Source organism: Gadus morhua, chromosome 16 (assembly GCF_902167405.1).
Source record: "Gadus morhua chromosome 16, gadMor3.0, whole genome shotgun sequence".
In the NCBI taxonomy this organism is placed as follows: Eukaryota; Metazoa; Chordata; class Actinopteri; order Gadiformes; family Gadidae; genus Gadus; species Gadus morhua.
The window spans coordinates 12,272,651-12,286,405 of NC_044063.1; the positions used below are offsets into that span (position 1 = coordinate 12,272,651).

General features: G+C 39.1%; 2 protein-coding genes across 2 annotated transcripts; one reads left to right on the forward strand and one right to left on the reverse strand.

Moving 5' to 3' along the window:
* Positions 1–208: 208 nt before the first annotated feature.
* On the forward strand, positions 209–13,755 carry LOC115561156 (extracellular calcium-sensing receptor-like). Its single transcript, XM_030380975.1, has 15 exons — positions 209–441; positions 537–831; positions 996–1,082; positions 1,241–1,510; positions 1,629–1,838; positions 1,939–2,211; positions 2,341–2,568; positions 2,661–2,784; positions 2,875–3,068; positions 10,949–11,035; positions 11,539–11,745; positions 11,926–12,207; positions 12,315–12,542; positions 12,631–12,754; positions 12,842–13,755. Exons 1-15 carry the CDS (start codon positions 209–211, stop codon positions 13,753–13,755), a joined length of 3,756 nt encoding a protein of 1,251 aa, XP_030236835.1.
* Positions 5,372–8,441, reverse strand: LOC115561794 (extracellular calcium-sensing receptor-like). Its single transcript, XM_030382028.1, has 7 exons — positions 8,147–8,441; positions 7,763–8,052; positions 7,244–7,539; positions 6,864–7,057; positions 6,558–6,779; positions 6,353–6,476; positions 5,372–6,270 (listed from the first exon to the last, which is right to left on the reverse strand). Exons 1-7 carry the CDS (start codon positions 8,438–8,440, stop codon positions 5,372–5,374), a joined length of 2,319 nt encoding a protein of 772 aa, XP_030237888.1. The 5' UTR covers position 8,441.

The window sequence follows — 13,755 nt, forward strand, 5'->3', positions numbered from 1 at the left end:
AAACAAATTGCCTATATTAAAAATCCTTTATTACAACATTAATGCAGTCCAGCTCCACCACCGAATGTTTTGTCCAGTCTCGATAGGCAATTATAATCTTGAACAGTGACGTAAATATCAAAGGGGATGGCATTAGACTGTTTATAAAGTTAAGTGTTTGAGATATAATTTACTTTGCAAAAGGTTTGGGTGAGATTGGAGGGCAGCCATGAGAGCTCATAAAGAATCACACTTGCTCATATGTATATGTTTATTTTTGTTTTCTTTCTCTTCCCATACGTCTTCAACCAGTTCACTATTTTGTAGATTACAGAGACAATTTAATCTGAATGGAATGCAAAAATTTGGGGATGTTATTCTGGGAGGGATCTTTGAGATCAACTTTTTCTCTGCATTTTCTGAACATTTTACTTCAGAGCCAAACGATCCCATCTGCTATGGGTAAGCATGTCTAGAAATGTGCTGATCAAGGGTATTTAACTTTTCATGAATGTTCTTTATATACAACAGTTTTTGGATTATTATTGTATTATTAGCTTTGATCTTGTAGGTTTCAGACAGGCCCAGACCATGGCCTTTGCTGTTGATGAAATAAACAGAAACTCCCAACTGCTACCTAATATATCGTTGGGATACAGTCTTTATGATAGCTGCGGCAAACTAGGGATCTCATTCCGTGCAGCTCTTTCTATGACCAGTGGGAGAGGAGAGCCGTTTCAATTAAATCAGAGCTGTTACCGGAATCCTCCTGTGCTAGGAATTGTGGGAGATTCTTCCTCAACACGTACTATTGCTGTTTCTAGCATGGTAAGCTTGTACAGGGTACCAATGGTAAGTTTTCACCTCATTTGTTCAATCAAGTAAGGGCTCTGGTTTATTAGTTGCCATTCATATTAAAATTACTAATTGGAAAAAAATTAAAGGACAAGGCTAAATCATTTCTAAATAATTGACGCAGATGGATCCTAACAATGATTAATCTTTTCATCTGACAGGTGAGTTATTTTGCCACATGTTCCTGTCTGAGTGACAGGAGCCGGTTCCCATCTTTCTTTAGAACTATTCCAAGTGATGCATTTCAGGTAGAGCTTTCATTACTACAAATACAATATTTTAAACAATGAAGTCTAGCAAAAAAAATTTATCTGCATGCAACTCAATGCTTTGTAATTTGAATTAGATATCTAAACATAGAGGAAAATATTCCACAAGTCAAATAAAAAAACTGTCAATCAACCAGGTGCGAGCAATGCTCCAAATTCTCAGGCGGTTTAACTGGACTTGGTTTGGCCTGTTGATCAGTGATGAAGACTACGGTCGCCACGCCGCCCGATCCTTCCAGGCTGACCTGGCCGAGTCTGGTGGAGGCTGTCTGGCTTATCTAGAGGTTCTGCCATGGGTGAATGATGTGGCTGAACTGCGGAGGATTGTTAGCATTATGAAGAAATCCACATCCCGTGTGGTTATTGTTTTTGCACATCAAAGCAACATGCTTAATCTCATGGAAGAGGTTAGTTATTTTGTTCACAATTCTTTACATTCATATTGAGTGAAGATCCAAGTGAAAAACTATTTAAGTAAATGCATTACTGAAATTCAATTGACATTGTGTACAATTCCAACTACAGGTAGTAAAGCAGAATGTAACAGGCCTACAGTGGATGGCCAGTGAGGCCTGGACTGCAGCCAAAGTACTCCATACTCCCAGCTACATGCCTTTTCTTGCAGGCACTCTGGGCATTGCCATTCGCCGAGGGGAAATAACAGGACTCAGGGAATTCCTACTGAGGATACGCCCTGACAATGACACACTCAGCAGCCAGGACAACAACAACTTAGTGCGGGTTTCAGTTAGAAACACTTTTCAATATATATGTGATTTCAATGCTACCTATATTTCTTATGTATCATCCTTTTTTATGAATCCCTGTTCATTAGGTGAAGCTATTTTGGGAGCACATATTCCAGTGTAAATTTGATTCCCCTGGAATAGAGGTGGGAGAGAAGGAAAGACTATGCACAGGGAATGAGGTTCTAAGGAATGTAGAGACTGAATTCCTGGATCTGTCTAACCTCAGGCCAGAGTATAATGTGTACAAGGCAGTATATGCCCTGGCACATGCTCTACAGGACATGATGCAGTGTGTTCCAGGGAGTGGGCCTTTCAAAGGTCAAAGCTGTGCCAGTTTACAGGGACTAGAGCCATGGCAGGTCAAGTTCTAGTTCAATTTAATTGTATTACTTTATTCTGCTTTGATTTATTTGTAAATTGAATGTAGATCTCAAAAGTCAATAGTTTAACCTTTTCTCTTTAAAGTTTCTTGCTCTCCTACAATACAGATCATATATTACTTGCAAAGGGTCAATTTCAGCACAGAGTTTGGTGACCAAGTGTCATTTGATGAGAATGGAGATGCTTTGCCAATCTATGATGTAATGAACTGGAGGTGGCTCCCAGATGGAAGAACAGAGGTTAAAAATGTGGGAGAGGTCAAAGAATTGGCTTCAAAAATAGTTGATCTCATCCTTGATGAAGATAAAATCTTTTGGAATTTTGAATCCAAAAAGGTCATCTTACAAGCTACTCAATGTCAGTGACAATGTTTCATTTATCGTCAAAGGAAATATTTTTTAATTCAATAAACTTGTTCCCCCCTCAGCCTCCCAGGTCACTGTGTAGTGAGATCTGTCCTCCAGGCACCCGCATGGCCAGAAAGAAGGGTGAACCTGTATGCTGCTTCGACTGCATCCCTTGTTCAGAAGGAAAAGTTAGCAATGAAACTGGTTTGTTGGCAAAAAATATATTTATACCTTGCCCATCTACTGTCAAAAGCAATAAACCCCAACTTACTATTACTTCCTGTTGTTCATTAGATTCAACCGAATGTACCAACTGTCCAAAAGATTTCTGGTCCAACCTCCGGAAGGATCACTGTGTACCCAAACGCATGGAATTTATTTCCTACGTTGAACCCCTTGGAATCTCACTGACCACTGCCTCATTATTTGGAGCACTTTTATGCACCATTGTTTTGGGAATCTTCACTCATCATCGGACCACGCCAGTGGTTAGGGCCAACAACTCAGAGCTTAGCTTCCTCATTCTGCTGTCACTCAAACTGTGCTTCTTGTGCTCATTACTTTTCATTGGTCAACCAAGGCTGTGGACTTGTCAGTTGAGGCATGCAGCATTTGGCATCAGCTTTGTGCTGTGTGTCTCATGTATCCTGGTGAAGACCATGGTTGTTCTGGCGGTTTTCAAGGCCTCCAAACCAGGTGGCGGTAGTCTGAAATGGTTTGGGGCAATGCAACAGAGAGTGACTGTTGTATTTCTGACTTTAATACAAGCAGCAATTTGTACAACATGGCTTGTATCTTCCTCACCAACTCCTCACGACAACACAGAGTATTACAATGACAGGATAGTAGTTGAGTGTGTAGTGGGGTCCACTGTAGGATTTGGATTATTACTAGGCTATATTGGCTTATTGGCTATTCTCAGCTTCCTACTTGCATTCTTGGCACGGAATCTACCAGATAACTTCAATGAGGCCAAATATATCACCTTCAGCATGTTAGTCTTTTGTGCTGTTTGGACAGCCTTTATCCCAGCATATATCAACTCCCCTGGTAAATATGCAGATGCTGTAGAGGTATTTGCCATTTTAGCTTCTAGTTTCGGGCTGTTACTGGCACTATTTGGACCAAAATGTTATATAATTTTATTTAAGCCTGAGGAAAACACAAAAAAGGCTTTACTGGGACGAGGCACACCAAAATCATAAAAAAGTGAAATGATTGAGTAAAATGTTTATGGGTTTAGTCAGCTTATTGAAAATGCTAATTCCATTTTGTATGCATTTGTCATTCTAGTTTTTTACCTGCAGTCTATGGTAACTATAAATATATAGCCATTGTAAATTGAATAAAGTTATATACATGTAATCATTGTTTTAATTTTCATATTGGTCAAATGAGAAATAAATCTTGTATTCAACATTGTGATTCCACCTTTTTTATTTGACCAAACTATGCAAGCCTTAAAACACTCAAACTAAATGTTGGTTATGTAGCACCTTTCAAACCACAATGCAGCCCAAAGTGCTTCAAAGAGAGGGTCTATAACAAATCTACAAAACAGAGGTAAACGATTGCAGCAATACTCTTAAAAAATAAATAAATTTCAATAAAATGAAAAAAGCACAGATGATAAAAAACTATTAAACCAATGAATAAGAGGTAAAAGAAAGGCTAAAAAATGTCTTAAAGGTCCCATGACATGCAATCAGGTGTGGTGTGATTAGCCGTTACAATCTGTTTTGAAAATCTGTCTCTTATGACATCACAGGTGGGCGTGTCCACCTAGATGTGTGCTGGATGGTGGCATGTCATGGGACCTTTAAAGTTAAAGGACCTTAAAAAGTCCATAGAGGTGGTTATCTCTGTAAAGGGCTAACGACTGAAGGTGCACGGTCTGTGCACAGACTCTCTGGGCTTTTGCTCAAAACATTATGATCTCGTCTTGGTCTTGTCTTCGTTCAGCTATAGGATGTTGTTTGAAATTGATACATTAATGTAATATAAACATTGCACTTACCAATTAATGGGGTCTTACCTATAGGGAACTACAGACGATAATAACAGATGAAAATAACTTTAGAAGGGTCAGTAACAAGTGTCTAATCATTGCCGTTTTTAAGTCGTTAGTTAAGAGCTGTGAACACACATTTGTTTACAATAATTAAGCATTCCTCGGAAAGGCAGCAAGAAACTTGCTAGGCCTATATATAAAAATGAGTTTGGGGTCAAGTGAGCACGTAGGTTTTAATTCAGAGACCGCCGTTCTAATCACCTATGTATTAACCACAGTTTTAACTGATAATTCTTTAGAGACTCATCAGAGCCCCAATATCCTAGCCCCAGGGTTACATTCACTTCTTGCCTTCAATCGCATGGATGTAAATAGAACTCAATACATGCAATGCAATGAACGTGTAACACACAAATGGACCATTACTCAGTAAGATGAAATAGCCAAAGAAATCTCTTGTTATTTGGCCAGTTAAGGTAAAATGACCAAAAAAAAAGCATCATGGAATGCTTTTTATGCCAACAAATAACTTGCAATGAGGTTTAAGGGGTGGTGCAAGAATGAAACAAATGGAACCTTTCTTTGAATAGCTGTATAATTTTTAATAAAACTGCAAATAGTTGTGTCGCATAAATAAGGCATTTTAATGTAACAAACTAAACAACTAAGGACATAAGTCTACATATGTAACGCAATAAAAATTAGTATTTTATTATATTATATCCGTACTACATTTTAATTAAAAAGCTCATAAATGAAATGACAAAAAAGCATCTTGAGTTATTTTTTACCCATTACATTTTTCTTGGTGTTTTTCTCTGGCCGAAACAAAATTATGAAACATTTAGGAACAAATATACAGATAATCAATCCAAAACTAGAGGCCAATATGGCAAAAATCTCAACAGCTACAGTGAACTTCCCAGGGGAACTGATGTAAGCTGGGATAAAAGTAGTCCAAACAGCACAGAATATTAGCATACTAAATGTGATTAGCTTAGCTTCATTAAAATTGTCAGGTAGTTTTCGGGCTAAAACAGCTAATACAAAACAAAATACAGCAAGGAGCCCGATGTACCCAAGCACAGCCCAGAAACCTAATGATGAGCCTAATGCACATTCTAGAATGATTTTCTCCTTGTAGATAGTCAGGTTTCTCATAGAGAAGGGAGGCTTCAAAACCAACCAAATAGTGCAGATCAAAACTTGAACAAATGTAAAAGACACTACAGTCATTCTCTGCTGTGTAGGGCCAAACCATTTTGCTACATTGCGTCCTGGTTGTGTAGCTTTAAATGCCATTAACACCACTATGGTCTTGCCCAGAACACAAGAGATACAGAGGACAAATGTGATCCCAAAAGCTGTGTGGCGAAGCATACACGACCAGTCTGAAGGTGGACCAATGAAAGTCAGAGAACACAGGAAACATAAAGTCAAGGAGAAGAGCAGCAGGAAGCTCAGCTCAGAGTTGTTGGCCCTAACAATAGCAGATGCTCTGTGCTGGAAGAACACTATGGCTGTAAGAATGGTTAAACAGGCTCCTACAACTGAGCATACTGCCAAAATAATTCCCAGAACCTCATGCATAGAGAGAAACTCAACAGGCTTAGGAAGACATAATTTTTTCCCTTCATTTGGCCAGAACTCATTGGGACAAGGGAAACAATCTGAAGAATCTGGAAAGAATAACACAAAACATTGAATCAGGCGAGGTTTTTGGCACTTTTTCAGCATCATCGTGAATGAAATCTTTGATACCTGAAGTATTACTAATCTCTCCTTCAGCACATGGTACACAATCATAGCAGCAATCCGGCTTTCCCTTCTGGAGAACCTTACGCGTTCCTGGTGGACAGCTGTCACTGCATACAGACACAGGCACCTGATAACATAAACATATCGTTTTTTATACAGCAAGAAGACAATAAATATAATTAAAGGAAGTATATGTAGTTATTCCTGCCTGTCCACCACCATCTGACCAGCTGATATTCTTTATCATATTGAACTTCTGTCCAATAGGAAGCGAGTCATCATAGTGTCCCACTTTTACAAACTCCAGACCCCCATTCTCATTTCTCTTCCAGTTAATCAGCTCATAGAAGGCCACAGGGTCACCATTGGCATCAAATGAGACATGGTAACCATGACGAGAGAAATTCACCCTTTTCAACTGATCTAAAACCTGTACTGTGAAAAAAATTGTAAATATCTGTATCACTATAGCAGACAACATTGTTTTATTTTTTATCTATGTATATTCAATGACCTGCAGTGGCTCGATCTTCAAGAATGGATCACATTGCACTGTGGAGTTTATCTTGTTACACAGAATATTGTGTACAGCATGTGCTATTGAGTAAACAGCTTTGTACACCATGTTTGTGATTCTGAGCTGAGAGGTGTCAGTGTATGGGCTTTGGAGCTTCTGTATATCTTCAGTTCCATCACACACTCTATCCGCTGAGCCAGCCTCTACAAACCGAGACATAGGTTTGAGGTGACAAAATATATGTTAGGGTTTACAGTTTTTTTGTTTTGTTTTAATAGATACAATTTCCTAAAAGCTTTTGTCTTTATATTTGGTTTCAAGAAAAAAATATATCAGGTCTAGTTGTTTAATGGTATGAAGAATGAATATAATCTCACTTTTTTCTAGCTGGCAGTTGAATGCACCCTCCCACAATTCAGTAAGCAGTTTAGACGCAGCTACTTTGGCATTGGAAAGATCTAATAAGTATTCTCGAAATCCAGGTATAACAGATTGTGGAATACCAAATCCAATTGCCCCAGCACAAAAGTCAAACTTCAGAAATTCAGGAGCAGTTCCCCATGATTCAGTGCCTATCCATTGTCTGGGAGGAAAGGGCTTGCGGGCCAACTCCTCCAGCAGAATCTTCATATCTCCTGATGCTGTGAATGCCACGATAATCATGGCTGTAGACCTTAGAAAATATGGCACGAAATTACTTTAAGGTCATAGCAAAAAAGAAAAATATGGAATGTTTACAGAAAACAAATATCAACAATTCATAAATTTAAAAAAAAATATATAAAATATAATAATTATACTTTCATTCAAAATGTCTACATTTCAATTTAAATTTTTGTCTATTTCATTAACATTGATGTTGTTATGATTACAATATGAATAATCAACCCATAAACCTGCGGATAACGTCAGCAACTTGTTGAATCTTGTTCTGTGGATCAGTACGATAGAAAGATTCAGAGTATTCAACACATATACCCTCTTCGTACGCTGCTCGTAGAAAGGACGCCATCCCATTGTTACCATAGTCTGATCTAGACCGGACAGCGCCAATCCAAGTCCAACCAAAATGTTTCACGAGTTTGGCAAGAGCCTCTGCCTGGAACTGGTCACTGGGGATGGTTCGAAAAAATGTTGGGAATTGCCTCTTGTCAGACAAACATGCGCATGTAGCAAAGTGACTCACCTGAAGGAGTAAAAAACATAACAATGCTTTTTAAGAAAAACACGCCACACAAGTTACGAGTTATATAACAATTCTGCATTGTTAAAAAAATTACTTGTGGAATGTCAAAGGGCCCGATGATTCGCGAAATGCTCATAGTTGGCGTGGATCCAGACTCACCAACTACAGCCGTTACCCTACCAGATCGTGAACACACTTTGTTTGAGTCATACAACTGCTGCAGGCCATTTGCAAGCTGAAATGCCACCTGGACAGCTACGGGTACCGAGGCACAGGAGTCATGGATTTGGTAACCGAGTGTAATGCCCGGCAGAAGCTCCGAGCTGTTGTTAATTTCTTCGATGGCGAAGACCATAGCACGCGCAAAGCGCAATTCACGCGTGTCCATGCTGCAAAGAGATGGGCACATACATTCATGACATTTAGCTGTTAAACGTTTAAATCAATGTTAATGCAGCTGCAGATTTTCTTTACTGATCTGATAACACATTATTTATTTTTTGATAATATTTATATAATAAAAATGTGTGTTCCACAACAAATCCATTTTTACCAGTGCACAATTGTTCCCCTCTAACTCACCTCCCTGTACATTCTAGAGGCTCTGGTAGGCTGGTGTAGTTATGATTCACTGTTTTGATGTAGTTATGTATCGAAAAAACACCTCCAATAAGGTAGTCCCCTTCCAGTGTGAATGCAGTGGGCCGAGGATTGCCTCGAAGCATACATTTAACAGAATTAGTAGCATTCCCTGCATCAGATAAATCCCCAATCCCAACCTTACCACCGTTCTCTGGCCCCGTAGGACCAGGTCTCTGTAGAAGGCCATCTGCAGACTCTTGCAAAGCAATAGAAAGACAGAGCACAATCAATCCCAGAGAAAGGGTTGGCCCAAACATAACAACTACAGAACTCTTCATCCTTATCAACGTAGGGCTACGTGATACGAATGAGTCGGCTCCTTCATTACAACAGTTTATATAGACTCAACATTAGCTGCTGACTCTTTGTTACAGTATACGTCATTTACTGCTTCAGTACATTTTGTTTCTGGAACCAATCAAAAAGCAGATGAAACAAAATAACGATTATAATAACTATGAATATAAATTACAAAGCTGACGCTTTTACAAAGACTTACAATATGCAAAATATGCATATTCAACCATGAAGCAACACATTATCCTATAGCGCGCATCAATATAACGCAACCTCCAATATAACGCAGTACTTGATGGAACCCATTTTTTGAGGCAAGATATAATTTGAAATGTTTCCCTGTGCAATTTAGTTGATTTTACTCAGAGTAAACTCAAATGCATCATAAGACAACAAAGAATATTTTTTGTAAGGTCTACTATATGAAGACATAATGGTCAAGTTGGTTGCACAATTCTTTCATTTAGTTGTGTAGTTCCTGAAATGAAATTATGACGCTTGATGTGGTTGTTTCTGCATACACTGTAATTAAAACAAAATTAATATGCAGGTTATTTTTCTAAGGTAAAAAAATGTGAAATAATTTGATTCTTGCTATAACGCAATCACGGAAATAACACAGTGATTCAGGGTTAGTTATATAATATATATATTATATATATCCATTGTAATGTTTTCCATTGATGTTTTATGTTTATTTGTGTTTGCTAAAAAACATGTTGCAGTGTTGCTACCTTCTTCATTCCACTTTTTCCGACTGGCAATTGGCTTCTTGCAGTAATAATTCAGTAAAGGAGGTGCTCAGCCAGTGCATGTGTTTTATCTATTGGTTTACTATTAAGATGGCACGTTGACAGCTCAAAAACAAAGCTGTGTGTTTAGTTTGAATCACTTAGGGAATGCAGGCAAGAATTGTATGTTTATTGACAAATGTTTCTGTAAACATGACATTGTTCATTCTTATGTGGCAACATGAATTCAGTGTAATACTAAAGATACTTTGCCGTTATTATCGTAATGCAGACCAGGTCTGCCCCCAAAAATGTCTGCCCAGTCCTGACAGGCACAATTCTTAAAATATTATTTAATGAGGTAAAGGGGATGGATTTTGACTGTTTATAAAGATGTGTTTGAGAAAGGTGGCCTCAGACTGGAGGGTAATCATGAAAGCTCATAAAGAATCCCACTTGCTCATATGTGTATGTTTGTTTGTGCTCTCATTGTCTTCCCATATGTCTTCAACAGGACCCTTCTATTGTAAAATACAGAGAAATTTCAATCTGAATGGAATGCACAAGTTTGGGGATGTTATTCTGGGAGGAATCTTTGAGATGAACTTTTTCACTGCATTTTCTGAACTTTATTTTACTTCAGAGCCGAATGATCCCATCTGCCATGGGTGAGTCTATCTAGAATGGTGTTGATCAAGGCTATTCACCATCCAATTACACGTAATACTTTTTCTTATACACAGATATTGTGCCATTATTATTATTGTTTTTCAGCTTTGATATTCTAGGTTTCAGACAGGCCCAGACCATGGCCTTTGCGGTTGACGAAATTAACAGGAACTCCAAACTGCTTCCTAACATATCGTTGGGATACAGTCTTTATGATAGCTGCAGCAAACTAGGGATCTCTTCCCGTGCAGCTCTGTCTATGACCACTGGCAGAGGAGAGCCGTTTCAATTAAATGAGAGCTGTTACGGTTATCCTCCTGTGTTAGCAATTGTGGGGGATTCTTCCTCAACGCGTACTATTGCCATTTCTAGTATAGTAAGCTTATACAGGCTACCAATGGTAAGTCAAATTTCCGAAAAAACTTCTGGTTGATCATTGTCATTACCTACAAACTGATGAGTTGGAAATAATCAACATTATTAGGTTGAAATAATCAACAAGAAGGTCAAATTATAAATATGGGCCATGATAATAGATGATATTTTTGCTTTCATAGGTCAGTTATTTTGCCACATGTTCCTGTCTGAGTGATAGGAGGCAGTTCCCATCATTCTTTAGAACAATTCCAAGTGATGCATTTCAGGTAGATTTATTTACCACAGAAACATTATTTGTCTGCATGAATTGTTGTAGTGTACATGCCTTGTTGGAAATGTAATAAATTAAAATGTTTCCTATAATGGTTGAACCAGGTGCGAGCTATGCTCCAGATTCTGAGGAGGTTTGGCTGGACTTGGGTTGGCCTGCTGATCAGTGATGACGACTACGGACGCCACGCCGCCCGATCCTTCCAGTCAGACCTGGCCCAGTCTGGTGGAGGCTGTCTGGCTTATCTAGAGGTTCTGCCACAGGGAAACGATGAAGAGGAGCTGCAAAGAATCGTTGGCATAATGATGAAATCCACATCCCGTGTGGTTATTGTTTTCGCACATGAGAGCAACATGCTTAATCTCATGGAAGAGGTTCATTAATACAATTTTTTCCATGAATGATTATGCTTGGGGATTGGTGAAATTCATAGTGAAAGGTACAAATATTATTCAGTAGATGAATTAATTGAATTAACACATACAATCAAATTTACAGGTGGTAAAACAGAATGTAACAGGACTACAGTGGATGGCCAGTGAAGCCTGGAGCGCAGCCAAAGTGCTCCATACCCCCAGCTACATGCCTTTCCTAGCAGGCACTCTGGGCATTGCCATCCGCCGGGGAGAGGTACCAGGACTCAGGGACTTCCTACTGACCCTACGCCCTGACAATGAGACACTTGGCAGCCAGGACAGCACCTTAGTGCGGTTTCAACCTTACAAATATTCTGAATATTTAAAAAATCAAATATATTTTCTAATGGATTTAATTATTTTGATTTTTAATGCATTTATAAATGTATGTATGTTTGTATATTTTTTAGATATATTTTCCAATATATATATATGTGAATTCAACACCATTTGAATCCTCCTCCTTCAGGTGAAGCAGTTCTGGGAGAACGTATTTCAGTGTAAGTTTACATCCTCTCACGGAGAATTATTGGATGGGTCTACTTCGGAAAGAATATGTACAGGGAATGAGGTGCTAAGGAATATAGAGACTGAATTCCTGGATCTGTCTAACCTCAGGCCAGAGTATAATGTGTACAAGGCTGTATATGCCCTGGCACATGCCCTTCAGGACATGCTGAAGTGTGTTCCAGGGAGAGGGCCTTTCAAAGGTCAAGGCTGTGCCAATATAAAAAGAATAGCTCCATGGCAGGTATGATTTCCTTTAAACTTTATTTCTTTACTTTTTGTTGCTTTGATGTTATGAAATCAATAGTATTCCATGATTTTCTCTTACTGTTTTTATCACCTACCATACAGCTGTTATATTATTTGGAAAGGGTCAATTTCACAACAACCTTTGGTGATCAAGTGTCATTTGATGAGAATGGGGATGCTTTACCCATCTATGATGTGATGAACTGGATGTGGCACCCAGATGGAAGCACAGAGGTTAAAAATATGGGAGAGGTCAAAGAATTGGCCTCTAAAGTCGATCATCTTATCCTTGATGCAGAGAAAATCTTTTGGAATTTTGAATCAAAAAAGGTCTGTTATCTGGCTATTTTCTGTGACATGCTTCATCATTATATTGTTGTAAAATATTCATACTGCACTTAAATTAATCTTTCCTTAGCCGCCCTGGTCAGTATGTAGCGAGAGCTGTCCCCCAGGCACCCGCATGGCCAGGAAGAAAGGTGAACCTGTCTGCTGCTTCGACTGCATCCCTTGTTCAGAAGGAAAAGTTAGCAATGAGACAGGTTTGTTTTCAAACCATATACAGTATATACAGTACAGTATCTATTGGACACATATTGCAATAACCAACAATATGGTTATTCCCCTAGATTCAACAGAATGTTTCAACTGTCCAGAGGATTATTGGTCCAACCCCAAACATGATCACTGCATTCCCAAAAGCATGGAATTTCTCTCCTACGTTGAACCCCTGGGCATCTCTCTGACCACAGCTTCAATATCTGGTGCACTTTTATGCACTGTTGTTATTGGAGTCTTCACCTATCATCGTACCACGCCAGTGGTTAGGGCCAACAACTCAGAGCTTAGCTTCCTCATTCTGCTGTCACTCAAACTATGCTTCCTCTGCTCCTTGCTTTTCATTGGTCAACCAAGGCTCTGGACTTGTAAGTTGAGGCATGCAGCGTTTGGGATCATTTTTGTTCTGTGTGTCTCGTGTATCCTGGTGAAGACCATGGTAGTTCTGGCAGTATTCAAGGCCTCCAAACCAGGTGGTGGTGGTAGTCTGAAGTGGTTTGGGGCAATGCAACAGAGAGGGACTGTTGTATTTCTGACTTTAATCCAAGCAGCAATTTGTACAACCTGGCTTGTGACTTCCTCACCGACTCCTCATAAAAACACACAGTATCACAATGACAAGATCATTGTTGAATGTCTAGTAGGGTCTACGGTAGGATTTGGAATATTACTGAGCTATATAGGCTTACTGGCTATACTCAGCTTTATGCTTGCATTCCTTGCACGCAATCTACCAGATAACTTCAATGAGGCCAAGTTTATCACCTTCAGCATGCTTGTATTCTGTGCTGTTTGGATAGCCTTTATTCCAGCTTATATCAACTCCCCTGGTAAATATGCAGATGCTGTAGAGGTATTTGCCATTCTAGCTTCCAGTTTTGGGCTGTTGCTGGCCCTTTTTGGACCAAAGTGTTTTATAATTCTTCTAAAGCCTGAGAAAAACACCAAGAAAGCTTTAATGGGTCGAGGCACACCAAGATCATAG

Coding starts and splice junctions, on each gene's coding strand:
- LOC115561156 (XM_030380975.1), top strand. CDS start 209: ATGAGAGCTCATAAAGAATCACACTTGCTCATATGTATATGTTTATTT. Junction 442..536: donor AACGATCCCATCTGCTATGG/GTAAGCATGTCT, acceptor TTGTATTATTAG/CTTTGATCTTGTAGGTTTCA. Junction 12,755..12,841: donor AAAAGTTAGCAATGAGACAG/GTTTGTTTTCAA, acceptor TTATTCCCCTAG/ATTCAACAGAATGTTTCAAC.
- LOC115561794 (XM_030382028.1), bottom strand. CDS start 8,440: ATGGACACGCGTGAATTGCGCTTTGCGCGTGCTATGGTCTTCGCCATC. Junction 6,477..6,557: donor GGTCAGATGGTGGTGGACAG/GCAGGAATAACT, acceptor TTATGTTATCAG/GTGCCTGTGTCTGTATGCAG. Junction 6,271..6,352: donor AGAGATTAGTAATACTTCAG/GTATCAAAGATT, acceptor TATTCTTTCCAG/ATTCTTCAGATTGTTTCCCT.